Source organism: Strix uralensis, chromosome 1 (genome assembly GCF_047716275.1).
Source record: "Strix uralensis isolate ZFMK-TIS-50842 chromosome 1, bStrUra1, whole genome shotgun sequence".
Lineage (NCBI taxonomy): Eukaryota > Metazoa > Chordata > Aves > Strigiformes > Strigidae > Strix > Strix uralensis.
In genome coordinates this window covers 23,293,206-23,310,886 of record NC_133972.1, presented here as the reverse complement: position 1 = coordinate 23,310,886, position 17,681 = coordinate 23,293,206, and the positions used below count along the sequence as shown (strand labels likewise).

The 17,681-nt window shown below is 42.5% G+C and overlaps 1 protein-coding gene across 1 annotated transcript; it reads right to left on the bottom strand.

The window, feature by feature from the left end:
* Nucleotides 1-6,687: 6,687 nt before the first annotated feature.
* Nucleotides 6,688-10,938, bottom strand: LOC141953198 (C-C chemokine receptor type 8-like). The gene is made up of 3 exons (XM_074891652.1): nt 10,897-10,938; nt 9,939-10,143; nt 6,688-7,752 (listed from the first exon to the last, which is right to left on the bottom strand). The coding sequence occupies exon 3, from the start codon at nt 7,741-7,743 to the stop codon at nt 6,688-6,690; it is 1,056 nt and encodes a 351-aa protein (XP_074747753.1). The 5' UTR covers nt 7,744-7,752; nt 9,939-10,143; nt 10,897-10,938.
* Between the last annotated feature and the right edge of the window lie 6,743 nt (nt 10,939-17,681).

Here is a 17,681-nt window from a genome sequence, read left to right as displayed (position 1 = left end):
ATGAATAACACTGTCAAGCATCTATTAATTTGGGGAACCTGATCTGTGAATTGTTTTTCTCCAAAGCAAAGTATTATGCTGGGGCATGGTTCCCATCTGTTGTAGGTGCTGGTTCTTGGTCTTGGTCACTGGGTCCTGGAACATGAGGAACACAACCTCAGAGGCCATCTATGAAAATCTAAGTTTAAGAGGAAAGGGAAGGTGCTTAATTTATGTGCTAGAAGTAGACACTTAAGATTAGGTAGAATAAATTCAGGCCTAAATGCCTAAATCCCTTGGTGGAAATTGTGCCTGCCCTGTGACAAGCTTTCAGATTCCAGTAGTATTTGTGGTGCAGCAGTTGGCATCTCTGAAATGTAAGTCTTCCCTGATTTTTCTTCCCAGGTATCTGCAGGACTGCTCAATTAAACTGAATCCAAAAGACACAACCAGCCACAATCTTCAGTCTTCTCAGAGACTGGCCTCACACTCCTGTGCACCTGGCTGGTGGAGCCTGCTTTATTTCTGAGAAAACTTCCCATGGAGAGTCCATCAGCCTGAAGCCAGCTTGGCAGCCATGCTACACCAATTTATAGACATACTGAATCTGACTCGAATGATCTTCAGACAGGTTTTATTTACAGGGTAGAGACACCATTTCCTTAGTAACTTTTGTAGAGAAAATATAAGGCTTTAGGTAAGTCAGCAAAGCCTCTTTTCTCACAGTCCACGGCAAACTAACCACACCACAGAGTCTGTGATACCACAGACTGTGCATGCTGTTCTCCATCCTCAGCAAATGAGGAGCACTGCGGTATCTTCTGTACTATGGTGCAGTAAATTTGATTGCATTCTCTCTGTCTCCTTTTTAAAGGCAGTACTAGTTGCTGTCTCATAATGGGAATGGAAGACCTAGCTTACAGCTTTGTCCACAAGTGAGATATTTTACACCTGCTCTGTTAGTTGTGGATAGGCTGTTTGTGCCACTGTGCAAAACAGTATCAGTGTTAGCAAGTGTGATATGAAGCCAAGTCCATCTGTATTTGTGAAGATGTCCCATCACATTGCAATAGTTGTTTTATGCCAGTATATTTAGCACGTGCAGACTAGTTTGCTGTTCTTCTTGGAAGATATTGTGTAAGTTTTAAGATGAAAGCAAGCCACAAATAAGTGTTAAAAATAACTGCAACTGAAAAGCCATCTGAGCAAGAGAATTCAAAGGAAAGCTGGTGTTTCTGCCTAAGTTGTATTAAAGTATGCTGGGATAAAGTCCTTCATAAAGCTTTAAGTGAATCTTAGCAAAAAAAATGTGTTTGTGTTGCCTGAAGTGCACTTGGATTCATCTGAAATCTCAAAACTAAACTATCACTTTCATCGGGGAATTAACATTGTTTATTGATGCTCCATTTTACAAGACTTCTTCAAGTTACAATATATTTTCAATTTTGTTAGCACTTGTCCTTGGCTAGGGGAGAAATTTACTGTCTGTTACTGTTTATTATGGTTTTTATACTGATGAGGAACCATTTTTATCTTCTAGTTGTTCATATGTTAAATGCATTAAACATTAAATACTTACACAGTGCTTACCACTGACACTTCCAGCTTCCCTCCCTCCACTTATTTCGTTGAAAAGACTGTTAGGTAAGCCTGAGCTCCACAAGCCTGGTTTTATTCCCTGAAATCAGGGAGCTTCTCCTGGGATATAGCCTAACATTTTCTCTGCCTTAGAAGAAATCCTAGAAAAATTAGGGCCAAAGGCTCTGGTCATCAGCCACAACCTGAAAAAAGCTGTATCAGAAAGCTGTGACAAGTGAAAACACAATTTACCAGCTAGCTTGAGAATCGCTGTGAAGGAGGAGAACAACAGGATGACCCATTAGGAGGGAAGACAGACTGACCAGCTGACACAGGAGTGCACTGGGATGGATGAGAGAGAACAACTGACTAACTTCTCCAGCTCAAGAGAAGGAAAGGAACTGCTGACAGAGAGAGAGAAGTTGGTCATGGAAGTCATCAAGGGCCACCAGAGTTTCAGCAGACCTCTGAGATTTTCAGGTTCTTAAAGAAAGCTGAAGTCAGGCAAGACTCAGAACTTAGTGGCATTATGAGGTCATTTCAGCAGAAAATTGTAAACCACAGAAAGTTTTGTATCTCACTTCATGGTTAATTTATTAATGCATTTGGGGTTTGCATTGGATAATGTAATTGGATTATAATGTATTTCTAATTAAGTACAGCAAAACCACAAAAAGTATTAGAAAGAAGACCGTGGTGTGAGGTGTGTTTCTGTAGCCAAGATTCTAGTGTAAGGACTACAGGTAGTTATAGTGTGTGGCCACAGTGAGCACTATTTTGACTGATCCTACTCTTCTTCTTTATATCTTGATCTTGAATAAGAGGAGAAGCTCTTATCTGGATCTTTTTAACACTGATATCAAGCCCTGGAAAATGTTATACAAATCCCGATGACTATTGCATCCTGCCTCACTGAATTCAGTGGTGGATCTCAAACATGTGACAGAACCTGGTTTTAAATTGATTATCGTATACAAACCTGTGAAATCTCAGGCTTTCAGGGTGAGGCACGTTCACTCTCATGCCTGTTTTGGGTTTCCCCAAAGTGCTGCCATACCTCATAAATTTGCAGTGCCACAACCCAGCCTGTCTACCAAGGTGTTCGATGCTGCCTGGTTGGCCTTGTCTCTAGGGCAAATGTAATGCTCTTAATTCTGTTATGGGCAAAAGGAAACACCTTATACGTAAACCCAAGAATTTGTTGTTCATATGATTGAACTTTTAGCACTCTAATCCAACAGTCATTATTAGTCCAGATCTAATTATCTCAGAAAAAGAAAGAAAAGATAAAAAAATAAAAAAGACAGGAATACTCTGGGCACAAACATGTTAATAATAATAAAAATAATAATAATAACAACAAAAATAATAGTTAAATTTGTTGTATACACACTTCCTAGTAGCGTAGTTCCTTTTCTATGAGTAATGAATAGTTAAATTTGTTGTATACACACTTCCTAGTAATGTAGTTCCTTCTCTATGAGTAATGCTTTTACTCTTCCACTGCTCCTCTGAGTCTTAAGGCACAGATTAAGAGATCTGTTCTATGAACAGCAATAATTTCCATATTCCATCCTCTTCAGAATAGTGATCAACTTTCCACTAATTTAATGGAACAAGATTGGGCTAGATATTTTGGCATATATATTCATATTACCATACACAGCACTAGGAAATCCAGGTGACATCAAATCTGAATGTTTCTCGGTGCTTTTGCAGTGGTATTTGCAACTGACAACACCTCAGCACATGAAAAGTAGCTGATCTGGTTATGAGTAGATTGCAAAATTCTTTTACCAATTTTACTTTGTGTCAGAACCCTTGAAACTGAGGAAATAGTACATCTGCTACCTGCTTTATTCCAGGGAAAGCATTGCATCTGCAGTAGAAAGCAGATTGTCTGTTTCTACCTAAAGAAACAAGTTTCTACCTAAAAAAAAAATGTATAATGGAAAAAAATCAGCTCCTACCAGTGTAGTGCTCTTTCAGTGCACAGAAGTGCAAAATTTTTTGAACATTGCTTAGTGTCTCTGTAGATTCTTTCCATCACATAACTTCTCTAAAAATGTGTTCCGTTCACATGTTTAGAGAAGAAGCACTATGCTTCTGAGAGCTCTGCTGTGTATTGGTATTTGGGTTGATGCTGGGTATGTTTGTGTCTCTATTCTGGTAGTTCATACAATAAAAGGGGCAAAATACCTACTTTTTTTTTCCTTTTTGCACCTACATTAGACAGAGAAAGAGCATTCTGAAGGGAAAAGTGTCCTAAGAATCTGCAATCTTCATGGATGAGTGATTGACTGTCCTTGAGCAGAGGACGGGGGGCTTGTATCTACCCTTCTGGATTCTTAAATACCAATCTTTCAAAAGCAGCAGTGAAAGACAAGGATGAGGAGGAAGAGGAAGAAACTCTGCAGTGAGCCCAGCAAAAGCTAATTTTTTATTTCTTTGGTTAAGTCTTCACATATCATTTGGGCTAAATTCTGCTATTACACACACACACAGAGCATGATTTCAGTGGGAGCTGGACAAAAATAATAATAGAAACCAAAGAGTTTGACCCTTGTCTTGTAACCCAGAGAGAATCCTAGTCTACTACTGCAAACATTGCTGTCTTAATGATGCAAGAGTCTCTCTGGGACATTTTAGGTTCACACTTGCAGAATTTTGTGACAACATTGGAGAGAATTGTGCATATCTGGGGCATATCTGGTGTGTATCACTATGAATGACATAGCAACCTGAAAAGGGGCAAGATCTTTGAAATATTAGTGCTTTTGACCATCTTGTCTTTTTGAAATTTGAAATTCAGCAAGGCAAATAAACAATTTGTGCTGGGTTTGTATGTGTGGCACACAATTATTGAAAAATAAGAATTTAGGTACCTTATCCCTTATTATTTCTTCTGACTAACGAGATTGCAGATATGATCCAAATCTGTGTTTTAAAACCAGAGAGTCCTTGAATACTATCTTTACCTAAAAACAGTCTTTGTTTAGTTTTAGTCTTTTTTACACAAGTGTTGACAAAATGAAGTGATCAGGGCAAATTTTTTTCTGTTTCACACATGGCCAATTTGAATCAGAAAAAAGCTGCCAAAAAAGCTGCCAGGTACAAAATGATCATTCTGTGAAATCTAGAGGGCTAAAAAAGTGCAGGTGACTCTCCAACTCTCCACAAGTATTTTATGTCCTTGAAGGCAGCTCCTTATTGCTGTAAGTCCCATGCAGTCTGGATTGGACCAGAGCCCCCTCTTTGACCAGTCAGTTGTGTCTCTTCCCTGAAGCTAGGAAACTTGGCTCCTGACTGCCCCCAGTTTTGTGTTAGCTAACCTGCAATGATGCAGGTTATCAGGAAAGTGTCAGTGTGACAGCTGGCCAGAAAACATTTCCATTTTCTCTTCTTCTCAAAATACCAATTAAAAAAGAATATATATATAAAAAACTTCTGTTTCGTCTCCCTTCCATTTTCATCTGAAACATCAACAGGTGAGATGATGATAAATGTCACTGAACGTTTTAAACAGAAATACTTTTATCCAAACTCCAGAATTCTGGCCACAGGGCAAAGATATCTGACCTGAGATCCTGGCCCATATTTCTTTCCTATCATTAAAATGCCTGCATAGTACAAAAAACCCACAGAAACACACAAACAGAGGGCTTTGTTTCTAAATACCTAGAAGTCTTCTGAGAAGTAAAACAATATGATAATTGAGCTGCAAGACATTTATTGTCCATTGAGGAATAAAACCTAGAAATATTAATTACGCTACCATAAATGAAAGAAGTATTTTCTCTACTGTGTAGCTAATGATGAGAATATTTTGGCACTGAGGTTAGAAATGTATTTGACATTTTTAGAAAACATAAAAAAATGCAATTATATTTTCAGAAGGAAAGGTAAAACTAAGAAAACATATATTTTTATTACCCTAGAAAATACAATCTTTGACAATACCCAGGCTGTGTTTGTCCTGGTTTCAAGTACTCTCTTGTTTACTATAATACTACCTCAACATAAATGTTGGGGTTTTTTTCACTATGAATTTTTATTAAGATTTTGAGAACAAATCTCTCAGCAGGAAAGTGGAGGCAAGAGTTATTTTGCTGAGGAGCTCCAGGGTGCCTCTTAATTCCACCAGATGTATTTTATGTGATACTAGCTCAAAAATCAGTAAAAACATCCTTTCCTTATCCTAATCTAGACTTGCAAGTCATTAGAAAGACTTCCAGGAGCCAAGACAAAAAGGTGCAGTTAATATATTTATTCAAATAAAACATTTCTAAAATGGCAGAAAATAATGATGTATAGAAAAAGAGACAGAGCCTACATGCTACATGCTAATTTTTGGTGCTTGCATTTAGCAGTGAGCGCTGGGGGCACAGAGTTGGAGGTCCCACACCTCCAGCGATGATGCAGACTACCAAGCTGCTTTGATGATGACATATTCAAGTGTGTGGGCCTCTACAAGTGATCAGTATAGGGGGCACCTGGAGGCATTGCTCTGCTATTTGTGAAGACATCACCACCAAAGGCTGCTTTAGGTGGCAGCAGCTCCAGGGACCCCTGGCTGTGCCCCTGGGAGTGTCCAGGGCAAAGCAACAGGGCCCTGAGCTGAGGGCCCTCTTTATCTGGGAGCTGAAGCAAAGGGGCAATGGTGACAGTGGCTGAGGTGATTCCCTCTCTGCAATGTGAAGTAATCCTATGCCCTTCCCTGCGTCCCAGAGGGGTGTCCTATGCCTGTCCCAGGGATGCAGGGATTCAGGTATGGAATAGGTTCCACAAGGCAGAGCATATTTGAGGGTGAGGCAGAAGTGATGCTTTTATCAGAGGAGAAAATAAATGCTAGAGGAAGCACTCTGCTTGCTGAAATGTATTAAAAGAGCTCTAAAACTTAATTAAAAATCATTCTGTGGCAAGCTTGTAAGGTCACCACTTTAGAAACACACTGGTGCTCTTAGGAAACTAATGTTGCCACTTATTATGCCATAGTTCACAGCATATCCCAAAAGGAGGTATAAGTATAGCGGTCCTCCCAGGAGCATGCTGCACACATGGTTCAACCTCCAGGGCCATGTCAGACCTTAGGCCAACTACTCACACCAGATGAAGGCAGCTCAGGTGGGCTCACAGGAACCCTGCGCTGTCAGAGCAGCCAGAGAGCTGGGTGGGTGCTGGAAACGGCTGACCAGCCCTGGTGCCTCCGACAGGGCTGGAGAGGACGCAGACACAGGACTGAAGTAATCCTTTAAGGTGGGCCTTGAATGTCATCCCAGCAAAGGCGTAGATCAGGGGGTTCAAGCAGCAATGGATGAAGGAGATGGTTTCCGTCAGCTGCAGGGCCAGAGCTATCTGGTAGCTTGCCTTGCAGTCATTGATGATGTGCAGGCTCTGCAGAGAATCTAGGAACAGCGCGATGTTAAAGGGAGTCCAGAAGAGGAAGAAAACAATGACGATGATGAAAATCATCTTGATCGCTTTGATCTTGTTCCGATTTTTGCATTTTTGCAGGTTTTTCAGTATCTGGGCATAGCAGCAAATGAGGATGCTAAGGGGAATCAAGAGGCCTAAGATATTGGCTGCAAACTGAGAAGCAACCTTCCAGGTGTTGTTGCCTGGTGGGTATGTGGAAACACACTGCAAAGACTGCTCAATTTCCAGCTGCTGGTTGAACATGATGTTGGGTACAGAAGCCAAGCCAGCCACTAGCCACAGGATTATACTGATAATTATGCCACAAGAGGCTGTCCGTATCTTCATGGCATAGACAGCATGGACAATTGCTATATACCTGTCTATGCTCATGAGGGTTATAAAGAAAATACTGCTATAAAAGCCTGTGTAATAAATGCCAGCCATTATTTTGCACATAGCATTGCCAAAAACCCACTGGTCTGAAGCATAGTGGGCTTGGAAAGGGAGAGGCACAACGAAGAGGAGATCGGAGGCTGCGAGGTTCAGCAGGCAGATGTCAGTCATCGTTGTTAGCCTTTTCCTGGTCAGGAGAACCCAAAGAACCAAGGAGTTTCCCAGAAGGCAAAAGACAAACACAAGGCAGTAAAGAATTGGCAGAAACAGGGATTTGAACCTGCGAAAGCTGTCTCCTTCATTGCACGGAGCAGTGTTTTCATCATATCCATAGTCATATTCTGTGGTGCCAAGGAACTGGCTTGTGGGATTCATCTCAGATACCTGTTCAGGAAAGAGCAAGGGATTAATGGCTGGCTGTCCTGGCATGGGACTACCAGAGTGGCTTCTGCCTCTCTCTGTGCCACACTAAACCCATGGGTCAGCCTCCAGGCAGAGAGGGACTGCAAAATGCAGTCTTGGTCTCACTGGCTGGACAAGATCAGCTGTACCACCCAAAAGGCTGCACCTGCAGCCTGCCAATCGTTCCTGTACATGTGTATGTATGAGCAGTGGGATGCTCTCAGTTTCCCTGAAACTGCCTCAGTGCCAGTGAGTTAGCCCCTCATCATTATAGTGACAGTGAAAAATTCATGCTCTGAATAATCATAACGGTGCCAAATGGTACAAAACCTGTATCTGATCTAAGAATCTGGATTTTCTTGTGCTCCCTAGGGTGGGGAAGCTTTTTGCCTGTAGCATAAAGACCCCTATAAAAGTGTCTCAACTGAAGAAGCCATCACCCAGCAGCATAACCACATTTTTAGCTGAGCTGATCTGGGCTAGATACTGGCATGGAGTGCAGAGGCATGTAAGCTAGTATTCCATGGATGGGTGCAGGATCACATACAAAAAACCTCTGCAGCAGCAAGGAGTTTGCAGGGCTACACTTGCAGTGCCGAGCTCTGCCGAGCAAGGCTGCCGCTGAGCAGCTTGGTTGTGCCTACTTCTAATACACAGCAGTTTATTGCTCCTGTCTGTTCTGCCCAACTTCAGTTTTCTAGTTTAGAGAAAACCAAAGCAATCTGGGGGTGCGTTTCCTCTCTGTCATTTCTGAAGAGCTGCAATGAAGACAGCTTTCAAATAGTATGACCTGCTCTCCAAAAGTGAGTCAGTGCTTTAGCCACTTTTTTTTTCTGTCCAGATGTCACCTCATGACCCCTATAAAAGGAGATCTGGTTTGCAGAGTTAAGTGTTCACATTTTAAGAAGTAATGGTTCTAAAAAAGACACTATTTCAAAGGCATTTGCCTTGTCACTGCTAAGACATTTGCGTGTTTATTGTGCACTGCACCTATATTATGCTTGCATACAAGTTGATCACATCTTCAAACAGCTTCAAAGACACAGAGTTTCCATGAGGGAAGAATAATTTGTAATAATCATTGCTATTAAGCTGGAGCAATAATATGAGTGATTAATTCATTAAAAGTAGAGGACATGCTCTCTTGAGTTAAAAATTGCTGCTCAGGTATGCAAGAACAGAGAGAACAGTGAAAATTTTCTTATTGATGAAGAAGGAATCAGAATTCACCCCTTCTTGCCCAGCTGTGCCACCTTGTGCAGGGAAACAGGAGGATCCATACACCCAGCACATAGGGGTGCTGGAGTTGGTGTTTGTCCTCTGCTCCAGGTATGGATGTTTACTGACCTACCTCAGCTTTTCTTGGGGCACCAGGACTGATTCCATCAAAGTCAACTGGCACGTGCAACGCAGAGAAACCCATTACAAATACAGCACTCAACCCTACGGAGCTCCTTGGTCAAAAATAACGAATGAGAGAAAAGCATTGTTGTAATCTATGTTGATAGTGTAATTATTTCTTATATTGAGTTTTCAGCTGTAGGTAGGACACCTGCGTTATTGATTTCAACTTTGTTTTCATGCATAAACCCCCTAAATATTGAGCTGTTCAGTCAGGAGATAATGGCTGTTCATTCAGCAACAGGTATGGTTGAAAATATTTCCTGCTAATGCTGACACACTGCGACTGTAAGCACTGCAGCAACGGCTTGCTTTTCTTAATTGCCTGTCAGGGACCCCTTAAAAGCAGTCCGTATACTCAACAATCAAAAGTTTAAAAGTTTGAAAAAAAAATGAATACTGCTTTATATAATTATATGAATACATAGATAGATACAGATACATAGATATAGATTTATAGATATGATGTATCGGATTTTGGCAAAATTCAAAAGTCTTTTTCCTGGGCTGAACACAGCCTAGAGGTGCTCCACTTTAGACTTTCAGAACACCTTTACACCTTTAATATCTTTGACAGCTTCCGACCAAGGCACAGCATTTTCCATTTTCTCCCCTCTCCGCATCAGTTGGCAAAACAGTCAAACTGAAAAAGCAGTTTTCTGGAGGGTATCAAGAGAGAAATAACTGCTGCAGGTCCCTTTCCCCTGGTTGACAAAATTAATGCCTAGTAATTTTAAGAGAAGCACATAAATGCGGATGGACTTTACCTTTAACAGCAAGAAGCCTTTATTCTCCCAGCTGGTCCCGATCCCCTCCTCCCTCTACTGTGTCCTTGTCCTCTCTCTCGGGCTCAGGAGTTTCCAGGTTTACTCCATCACTTGTGGTGATGGCTGAGATTTGGCAGTATGTGGGTGTCAAATGGGCAGCTGACAGTTCCAGAATAGGTTTTGAGGCAAATAGAAGATTTTGTAGCTGCGGTAAACAGGAAAAGAGGTGAGAAGGCTTACAAACACATTCTGTGAAACAAAAATAAAATACAGCTCTTTTTGAAGACAGTGAAGGTTGTACATGAACGGTGTTCTCCTTTTAATGTGTTTGCTAAACCCCCCTTCTTCACAGTCACCGCTGATTTAAGTGAAAAATTTAAAAGCTCAGATGGCTCCATCACAGAACACACCCTAATAAATTTGCAACTTTTTACAGAAGCTGATATATAATTTCCGAGTCGCACTATCTGTTTTTCATTTCCTTCAGCTAATATAATCTTGTATACTGCAGTCTGTTATGTCCGTTCCCATTAGCAATGTATTAAGTTTCTGAGCAAAATAAGAACTCACAGCTACTGATACCTCTTTGCAATCATTTTTTAAAGCAGCTTTTATTCAAGCGGAGATATTTCAGAGTTTCTTTGCTACCTTGGTGTTATTTTAAGTATATTTTAGTCCATTTAGGATACATGGTTGTATTTTGGAAACAAAATATTGAAACAAGGACAGGCTTGAAATTTTTTATTTCTTTCAATAACTTTAGATTATTTCTGGTTTCTGTAATACTGTAAACTGTGGTGCTTTATAAGTCAGCCAAATTATATGCTTTTCATCCATTAATATCAACAAGCACAATTTTCCTGATTTATAGGAGCGCAGAGAACACAAGAGATTTGCCCAAGAGCCCCAAACAAGTATGTGGCAGATCCAAAGCATGACTGTTATTAAAGTTATTAACCTGTTCTTTCGTAGGAGCTAGCAGCTGCAATCCAAAGTGGCTTTCCAGCTTGCTGGCTGCTGCATAAAAGAATAGTGAAGAGAGTCCCAAAGAAGAGAAGAGCTAAACACGGCAGGCAGACAAAAAAAAAAAGTGAGAAAATGGTCTGGGAAACAAAAAAGAAGTAACTTAATGAAGGAACTGGCACTAGTCAGTAGCACAGTCAGAAATAAAAGACCTGTTCCTTGAGATATTCAAAATGCTATCGATGACCACGGCATCACTCTGCTGCCAAGTACCCAGTTGGTCTTATTACATAAGACAGACCAGCTCCTCTTTTTTTTGGTTTGGGGTTTTTTTTTTTCAGAATTAACTTTTGAACATTGTGGTAATAGAACTTTATTTTATTCTACTCTCTATATATTAATTATATGATTAATAATATGTCAATAGTATGTTCTGCTGTTACAGACATACAGTACAACGTAATGTAACCCCATTCTATTTACTTTTTTGTTTAGAAATCATTAAGGTCAGCTTTATTTCTTCTTATGATCAAAACATTAATCAATTAAAGATGCTTCCCTGTGGATGCTTTTTGCATTAGTTTGGCTGATAAGTTATTAACACATATAAAAAAATTAAGGAATAGTTTGACATGAAGTCAACAAAAGAATGAAATATATTTGCATTTTTAAACATTAATACATATTCTAACATGAAAATAAATCTTGTATTTTTTCTTATTTTCTGTTCCATATATTATGATTTTGCAAAAAAATTTCAGTTCATTCAAAATGTGTATTTTTTAATTTGGAAATCTTCCAGCTGTGTATTTTCACCAGCTGCAATTCTGCATGGCCAGGCAAAGTGAGGCATGAAGCTGGAAGAGTGCAGCAAGGAAACATCAGAGGAAATGCTGCGTGTGTTGGAGAAAGCTGGAGCAAGCAAGAAGATGCAGAGGACCTTAAAGGCAAGGAAAAGAGTCTGAATTCAAGGGTAAAAAGATAAGAAACAAGTGAACAGGCCTGGTGACTGCTGTGGTTGGAGGACAGCTGGCTGCTGTACTTTGGGCAGACCAGAGAGGACTGTGCTAGGCATATGAGTAACAGCCTGGTAATAAGGAGATGGAGAAAAAATTGTGGTGATGCCAGTGTTTTGGAGGGAGACAGCAGAATTACAGAGTCTGATGTAACATTTCCAAGAGCAGCTTTGTTGTGTTTTGTGAAGTGATATATGGTAGGTCTGATGGTTGGACTCGATCCCAAGGGTCTTTTCCAACCTGAATGATTCTGTGATTCCATGATATACATTTGAGTTCCTGGCCCTACCTGGCTTTCAGAAAAGTTTACGTGCCTGTGCTGCTTCTGGGGTAGTTGGTGTTTCTGACACACAACTGTCCCCTGAGCTTTTCTCAACAGAGGAAGAAAATTCATCAAAGACAATGGAGGATGTCATTTGTCAAAGGCAGTGAAAGGAAAGAAGCAGAGACGGGTTTAGGAGATGACAAACATGGCTTTGGAAAGGTGCTGTCCCTGACCAGCAGGTATGAGGGTGGATGGGAGGCCCACAGCACAGGGGTGGACTTGGGAACTGTTGACTGAAAGGACAATAATTGTGATGATGAAAACTAATGGGAGATGCCTGGGCTGGGAGACAGGGAAGAAACAGAGGCAGATTTTATTCTTCTCCCCATGCTGAGCCCTACTTGCTCTCCAACAGGTAATTTGAGAGGAGCATGGGCAAACAGAGCACTGATGAGCTGGAGGAGGGTAAATAACCACTGGTGTGTTCACAGATGTGGGGTGCTGAAAGCTGTAGGTATGCTAAATTTCCCTTGAAAGCTCAGAGGAGGATATCTGGTGGGGGGAGGATAGGAGGTGTGAATTTCTGATTTTGTCCAGCATCAGCTATGAGCCAGGCTGTAATTAACTGTATCCTTCCTAACAATTTTTCAGTCTGTGAGTAGTGTTCACCTCGTCCTGAGTTACATAATGGCCACACAGACAAACATGGATTTTCTGCCAAGCCAAGAAGCAGCCTTTTGAAGTTCATCTGAGAAGGATAACAAAGAAAATGTGGTAAACCAGCAAGAGGCGGTAAAAAATGAACACAGATGTTAAAGGTCACCTGCACTTGAAAGTGCTGAACTCTAGCGGAAAGAGGTGCAGAGAGGCTGCAAGGTGACAGGAAGAGCAGTGCAAGATAGCGGGGCTCAGCCTCATAAAGCAAAGTCATAGAAGGAATACATTTGCTATGTACAGATAACCCTGGGAGGAAATGGCCAGTGGAAAAGGAGGATTGTCTCACCTTGCACAAAGCACAGGCATATGAAAGCAATATTTACAGGTTGTGCCTTGGGCTGAAGGGAGTTTGCTAGCAGGGTGTTGGGGCTGTGGAGTAGCTGTCCTGCAGGAGGAGAGCAACCCAGCTGGTGTAAAATGGTCCTTGGTTAAGTGTGTGAAAGGGATGCCTGACCCAGGGGCTATCATAGCCAGGGCCTCAGGGGTGCTCCCAAGGTGCTGGGTGGGAGACAGAGGGCAGGGAGGTCTCTGACCTGTTTGCTAAGAACCCATCCAAAATCCACCCTAGTGCTGCCTTTTTCAGCAGCCCCGACTGCTGCCTTGCAGCGACCCCCCAGTTGAGTTTTACCTGGACACTAATAGCAGTCCTAGCAATGTCTCTCCATGTGGGCTCTCTTGTGGTCTTTCCTGTGAGAAAGAAATATCTTACAGCAAAACAGAGACAACTGACTGCTATTTGGGTTTGGGTTTGGGTGCAGGAGCTGTGCCACACATCATGTCCATGCACCCAGTCAGGACTGTGTGCTGCAGGAGAGAAGACCCATGTGGCATTGGTGCAAATGCACAGGCATCTTAGTCACTACTCAGGTTAAAAAACACAGGGAAAATGTTGCTGTAGGAGAGACAAGCCTTCTGGTTTGTCTTCTTATGTTTTGATGGTGGTTGTCAGGGTCAGCCTGCAGTGGCCACAGCAGCCCCAGGCAGCCAGCGGGTGCTGGGGAGTCTCCATGAGACACTGCATCACATCATTCATGCTTCCCCTTTAGCTGCGCCTGCTGCCATCGCCACCACAGCAGTTCTTGTATTTACTCTCTGAAGTTATGGTTTCTGCTGGTTTATCTTCTGTCAGAGAAGTTGTTTCAGTGGGGAAAAAATCCATGCAATGCTTCATATAGCTGAAGACACTGTCAGCTTAAAAGTGACCAGCCCATCAGAATAATGCAGACTTCCACTCCCCCAAACTACTCGGAGCCCCATGGGAAGTGATGCTCCACTGAAGCCCCATGATAAATGGAAAGGCTGTGGCAAATGCCACGACCAAAATGAATCTTGCTGTGAGGCAAACAGCATGGCCGCGTCTACAGCTCCTACAGCCAGATGTATTCACTGGCACCGGGGTACCCAGGCTTGCTAGCTCAGCCTCTGACATTAGTCCCAGAAGGTTTTCTTATTCCGTGCCACCACTGCAGCCCCTCAGCCTCGGGGTGACAACCAGCTTAGCTGCTGCAAAACTGCTATACCTGTTCTTGTAGAAATCTCTCCATCCTCCTACAGATGGTCTAGATTAATTGAGTTTGAATACAGAAAGGAAACTGTGGTTGCAACAGAAGCCACCACAGCAAGAACTTGCTTTGGCCCCAGAAGCACCAGCCGTGAATGCCAGCATGGCTCTGGCTGTTTGGTAAGGTGGATGGGAAGCACCTTTCTGACACCATGGCACAGGCTTCAGTGTTGGTGTAGCCGCCGTTAGGAAAAGATGGGAATAAAAGCAGAGTAAGATACCCTACCTGGTAGCATATTTCCCAATAAAAGACTAAGTATTTCCTGGATCTGCTTGCTATCATAGCACCTGGCTGGAAAGTGAATGACAAGTTCATTTTGAGGTGATGCTCTGCTGCCACTCGACTCAAAGCAGGGGTAACCAGACGAATCAGGTGCTTTTATCCAAGAAGAGCACTTTCCTCTGCCTTTGCTGGACAGCAAAACAGGAGCAGCTTCTTAGTCAAAAAGAGTCCTTTCCCTTTCAAATAAACTCTCACTTTATATCTCAGAGGGCTTACTCTGTCATTTTAGAAGAGGAGGGAAGAGGTGACTTGGTTCAGCAGAGAAATCAAAACAAGGATTAACTGCAATAGGGGATATGTGATGTTCAGAGATGCTGGGTTGCTCAGCTAAAATGGCTTGTAAAATACCAGCAATCATGACTGTTGATGGGAAGAACAATGATGACAGTTCAGCTTTGCAGGAGAAGGTAGAGGCAGAGGATCGGGGCAGGCATGTCCTCTGCATCATGGGAGCAGCATGGCAGGTGGCACTTTGATGAACCTCCTACCCCAAATTCCTCCTCTTGGCAATCTCTTTGCCCCAACAACCCTTTCCCAAGTGTCTCTGCTGCCTGCATGGACCAGCAAGTGCCCTTCTCCAGACATAGCTTCACCCTCAGTGAATCCCTTACACCCCTCTCCCACAGGGCAGTGGGGACAGACAAGGGGGACACCAAGCCCAGGGCCGGCAGGCACCTGGGAGGTACAGGAGGAAACTCCACCCAGGAGCTGTCTTTTGAGAAATCCTTGCCAGTTTCAGTTACTGCTACTATGTTTGGGTCTATTAGCATCAGCTATCAGCACACCATCTTAGTAGGACCACATCATCTTAATCAAAATTGCTTAATCAGACCACTCCCAGTGTAGAGGTACAAATATGCCACGTGGCAGAATGGTTCATTTCCCGTTCTTAATGGGGATAACATATTTGTATGCCTGTGTACAAAGAGGTGGGTGAGATTTTGTGATCAGGTGAGATTTTGAGTGACCAGGTTTCTTGTCATCAAAAAGGTATATTTAGGGTGACTAAAATATCTCTGAAAGTGCCAAGATATTTTGGGGGAGATTCCCCTCCTCCAAATTAGAGAAGAAGAAGAAAGAAGAGTCACAATACTTTATTCTGACAAGCTCCGAGAAAACACTGAAATTTTTCATTTTCAAATGTGTCATTTTCAAATATAGTAATTTTTTTATAAATAACTTCTTCTAAACCTTCTTCCTCAAAAACAGGCAGATTTCAAAGCTTAAACATTTCCAGTAGAACTAAAATGTATCTGTTTTGCTAATAGCAGACAGAAATTTTTATTTTTCTTTCCAGCTTGTTCAGCAAAAATACTGACACCCTCCACCAAAGTGGAGTTGTATTACTGTAACAAAGTGCTTGTGTATGCAGACATGTACAAATGTGTGTATGAAAAACCTGTTTGGCATTGCTCTGTCTCTCTCTCTTCTGCAGCAGATGCTCGGTGCAGAAAAAAAGGCTGTGAGCCAGAGTCCTCCAAAAACTGTTGCTGGATTTGTACAGGAGAAGCAGCTGGAGATGCTCAGTGAGGTCTGGATCAGCTCACTCTGCTCCACGCTCTGCTTTTCACTGCTGGCACCAAAGCCACACGGATTACGGCTTTGACAGCTGCGGCCTTGCACAATCACTTAGTTTCACCAAAGCAGAAATCAGTGCGTTGCAAAACTCCCAGCACAGTAACTCATTCATAACAATGTCATCAGTCAGTGGGATTTCCTCACTCATGTTTTATGACAGGGTGATTGTGGGACAGAAAGAAGTAAACAAACACATCTCTTGCATATGGAGTCTTTGAGTACAAGACTCTGCTCCACCTGTTCCTTATCTGATGCTTTTTTTTCTCACCTTAAAGCACTTAGGTTTTTAAGCCTTTGCTGTTCCACACCTTCAGTACACCAGTGCACAGGTAACTCTCAGATTAGCATATGACACTGTTTTGCCTAAGGGTGGTAAACAGAGAAGGATGCAAGCGATAATGAGTTAGAACAGAAAAATCACAGACAACAGGGCTGCATGGGACACTGGAAGATCATGTAGTCCACCCCTCTCTTGAAGGCAAGGGCAGTGTCCCACTGTTATTCTTGCCACGTGGTTGTTCAGCCCGCTCCTACAGCACCTGCTTTCTGCCCAGCTTCTCCTTACAAACCATCCCAGTGCTTCTCCAGACTCACTCCTAGTAGATTTGTCTTAATACTTAATCTAAAACTCTCCTGATATGATTTGAGTCAGTTATTTATCTTACCCATGGAGCAACAATTGCTACTTTCTCCTAGCTGCTTTAAAATATTCTAAGATTACATTTCCCTTCAATCTTAACAGTTCATAGTCCATCATCTTTTTCCTTTCAGGTCATGTTTTCTAAATTGTTAATCATGGCCAGTGTTCTCCTTTGGTGGCTGTCCCATTTTCCTTAATCTTTTTTTGTATTGCAGTTCCCAAAACTACCCATAGAGCCCCAGCTGTGGACATACCCCTGGCAAAGCAGACTGGAAGAGTCACCGGCCTGGGGTAGCTGTCTTCTTTTGCAATCACGTAGCACTGGTGACTCACTCTTCTCTTGTGCTGGATGCCAGCCCCCAGATCCTCTTCTCCAGAAGTGCTGCCTTCCCCATCCTGTGTTTGTGGTCCTGGCTGACCCTGCCCATGTGCAGAAGTGGACACTTGTCCTTAATGAACTGCAGACCACCACTCCCAGGTTTTCAATTTGAGCAGCATCCTGTCCTCCAACACATTTGCAGCCCCTCCCAAGGTGGTGGCATGTATAAAAATAGTAAAACATGCACCAGCCCTTCATCCAGAGCAGTAACGTGCACGCTGGCTCGTGCTGGGGCAGAGCACAGCCCTGGCTGCAGGACCCTGCTGGGCAGCTCTCCCGTCCAGCAGTGACTGCTCAGGAGTTTGACTGTCTGACCACTTGTGCACCCACATAAAGGTTGT

What these genes read in the sequence shown, in the direction of transcription:
- LOC141953198 (XM_074891652.1), bottom strand. Translation starts at nt 7,743, where the DNA reads ATGAATCCCACAAGCCAGTTCCTTGGCACCACAGAATATGACTATGGA.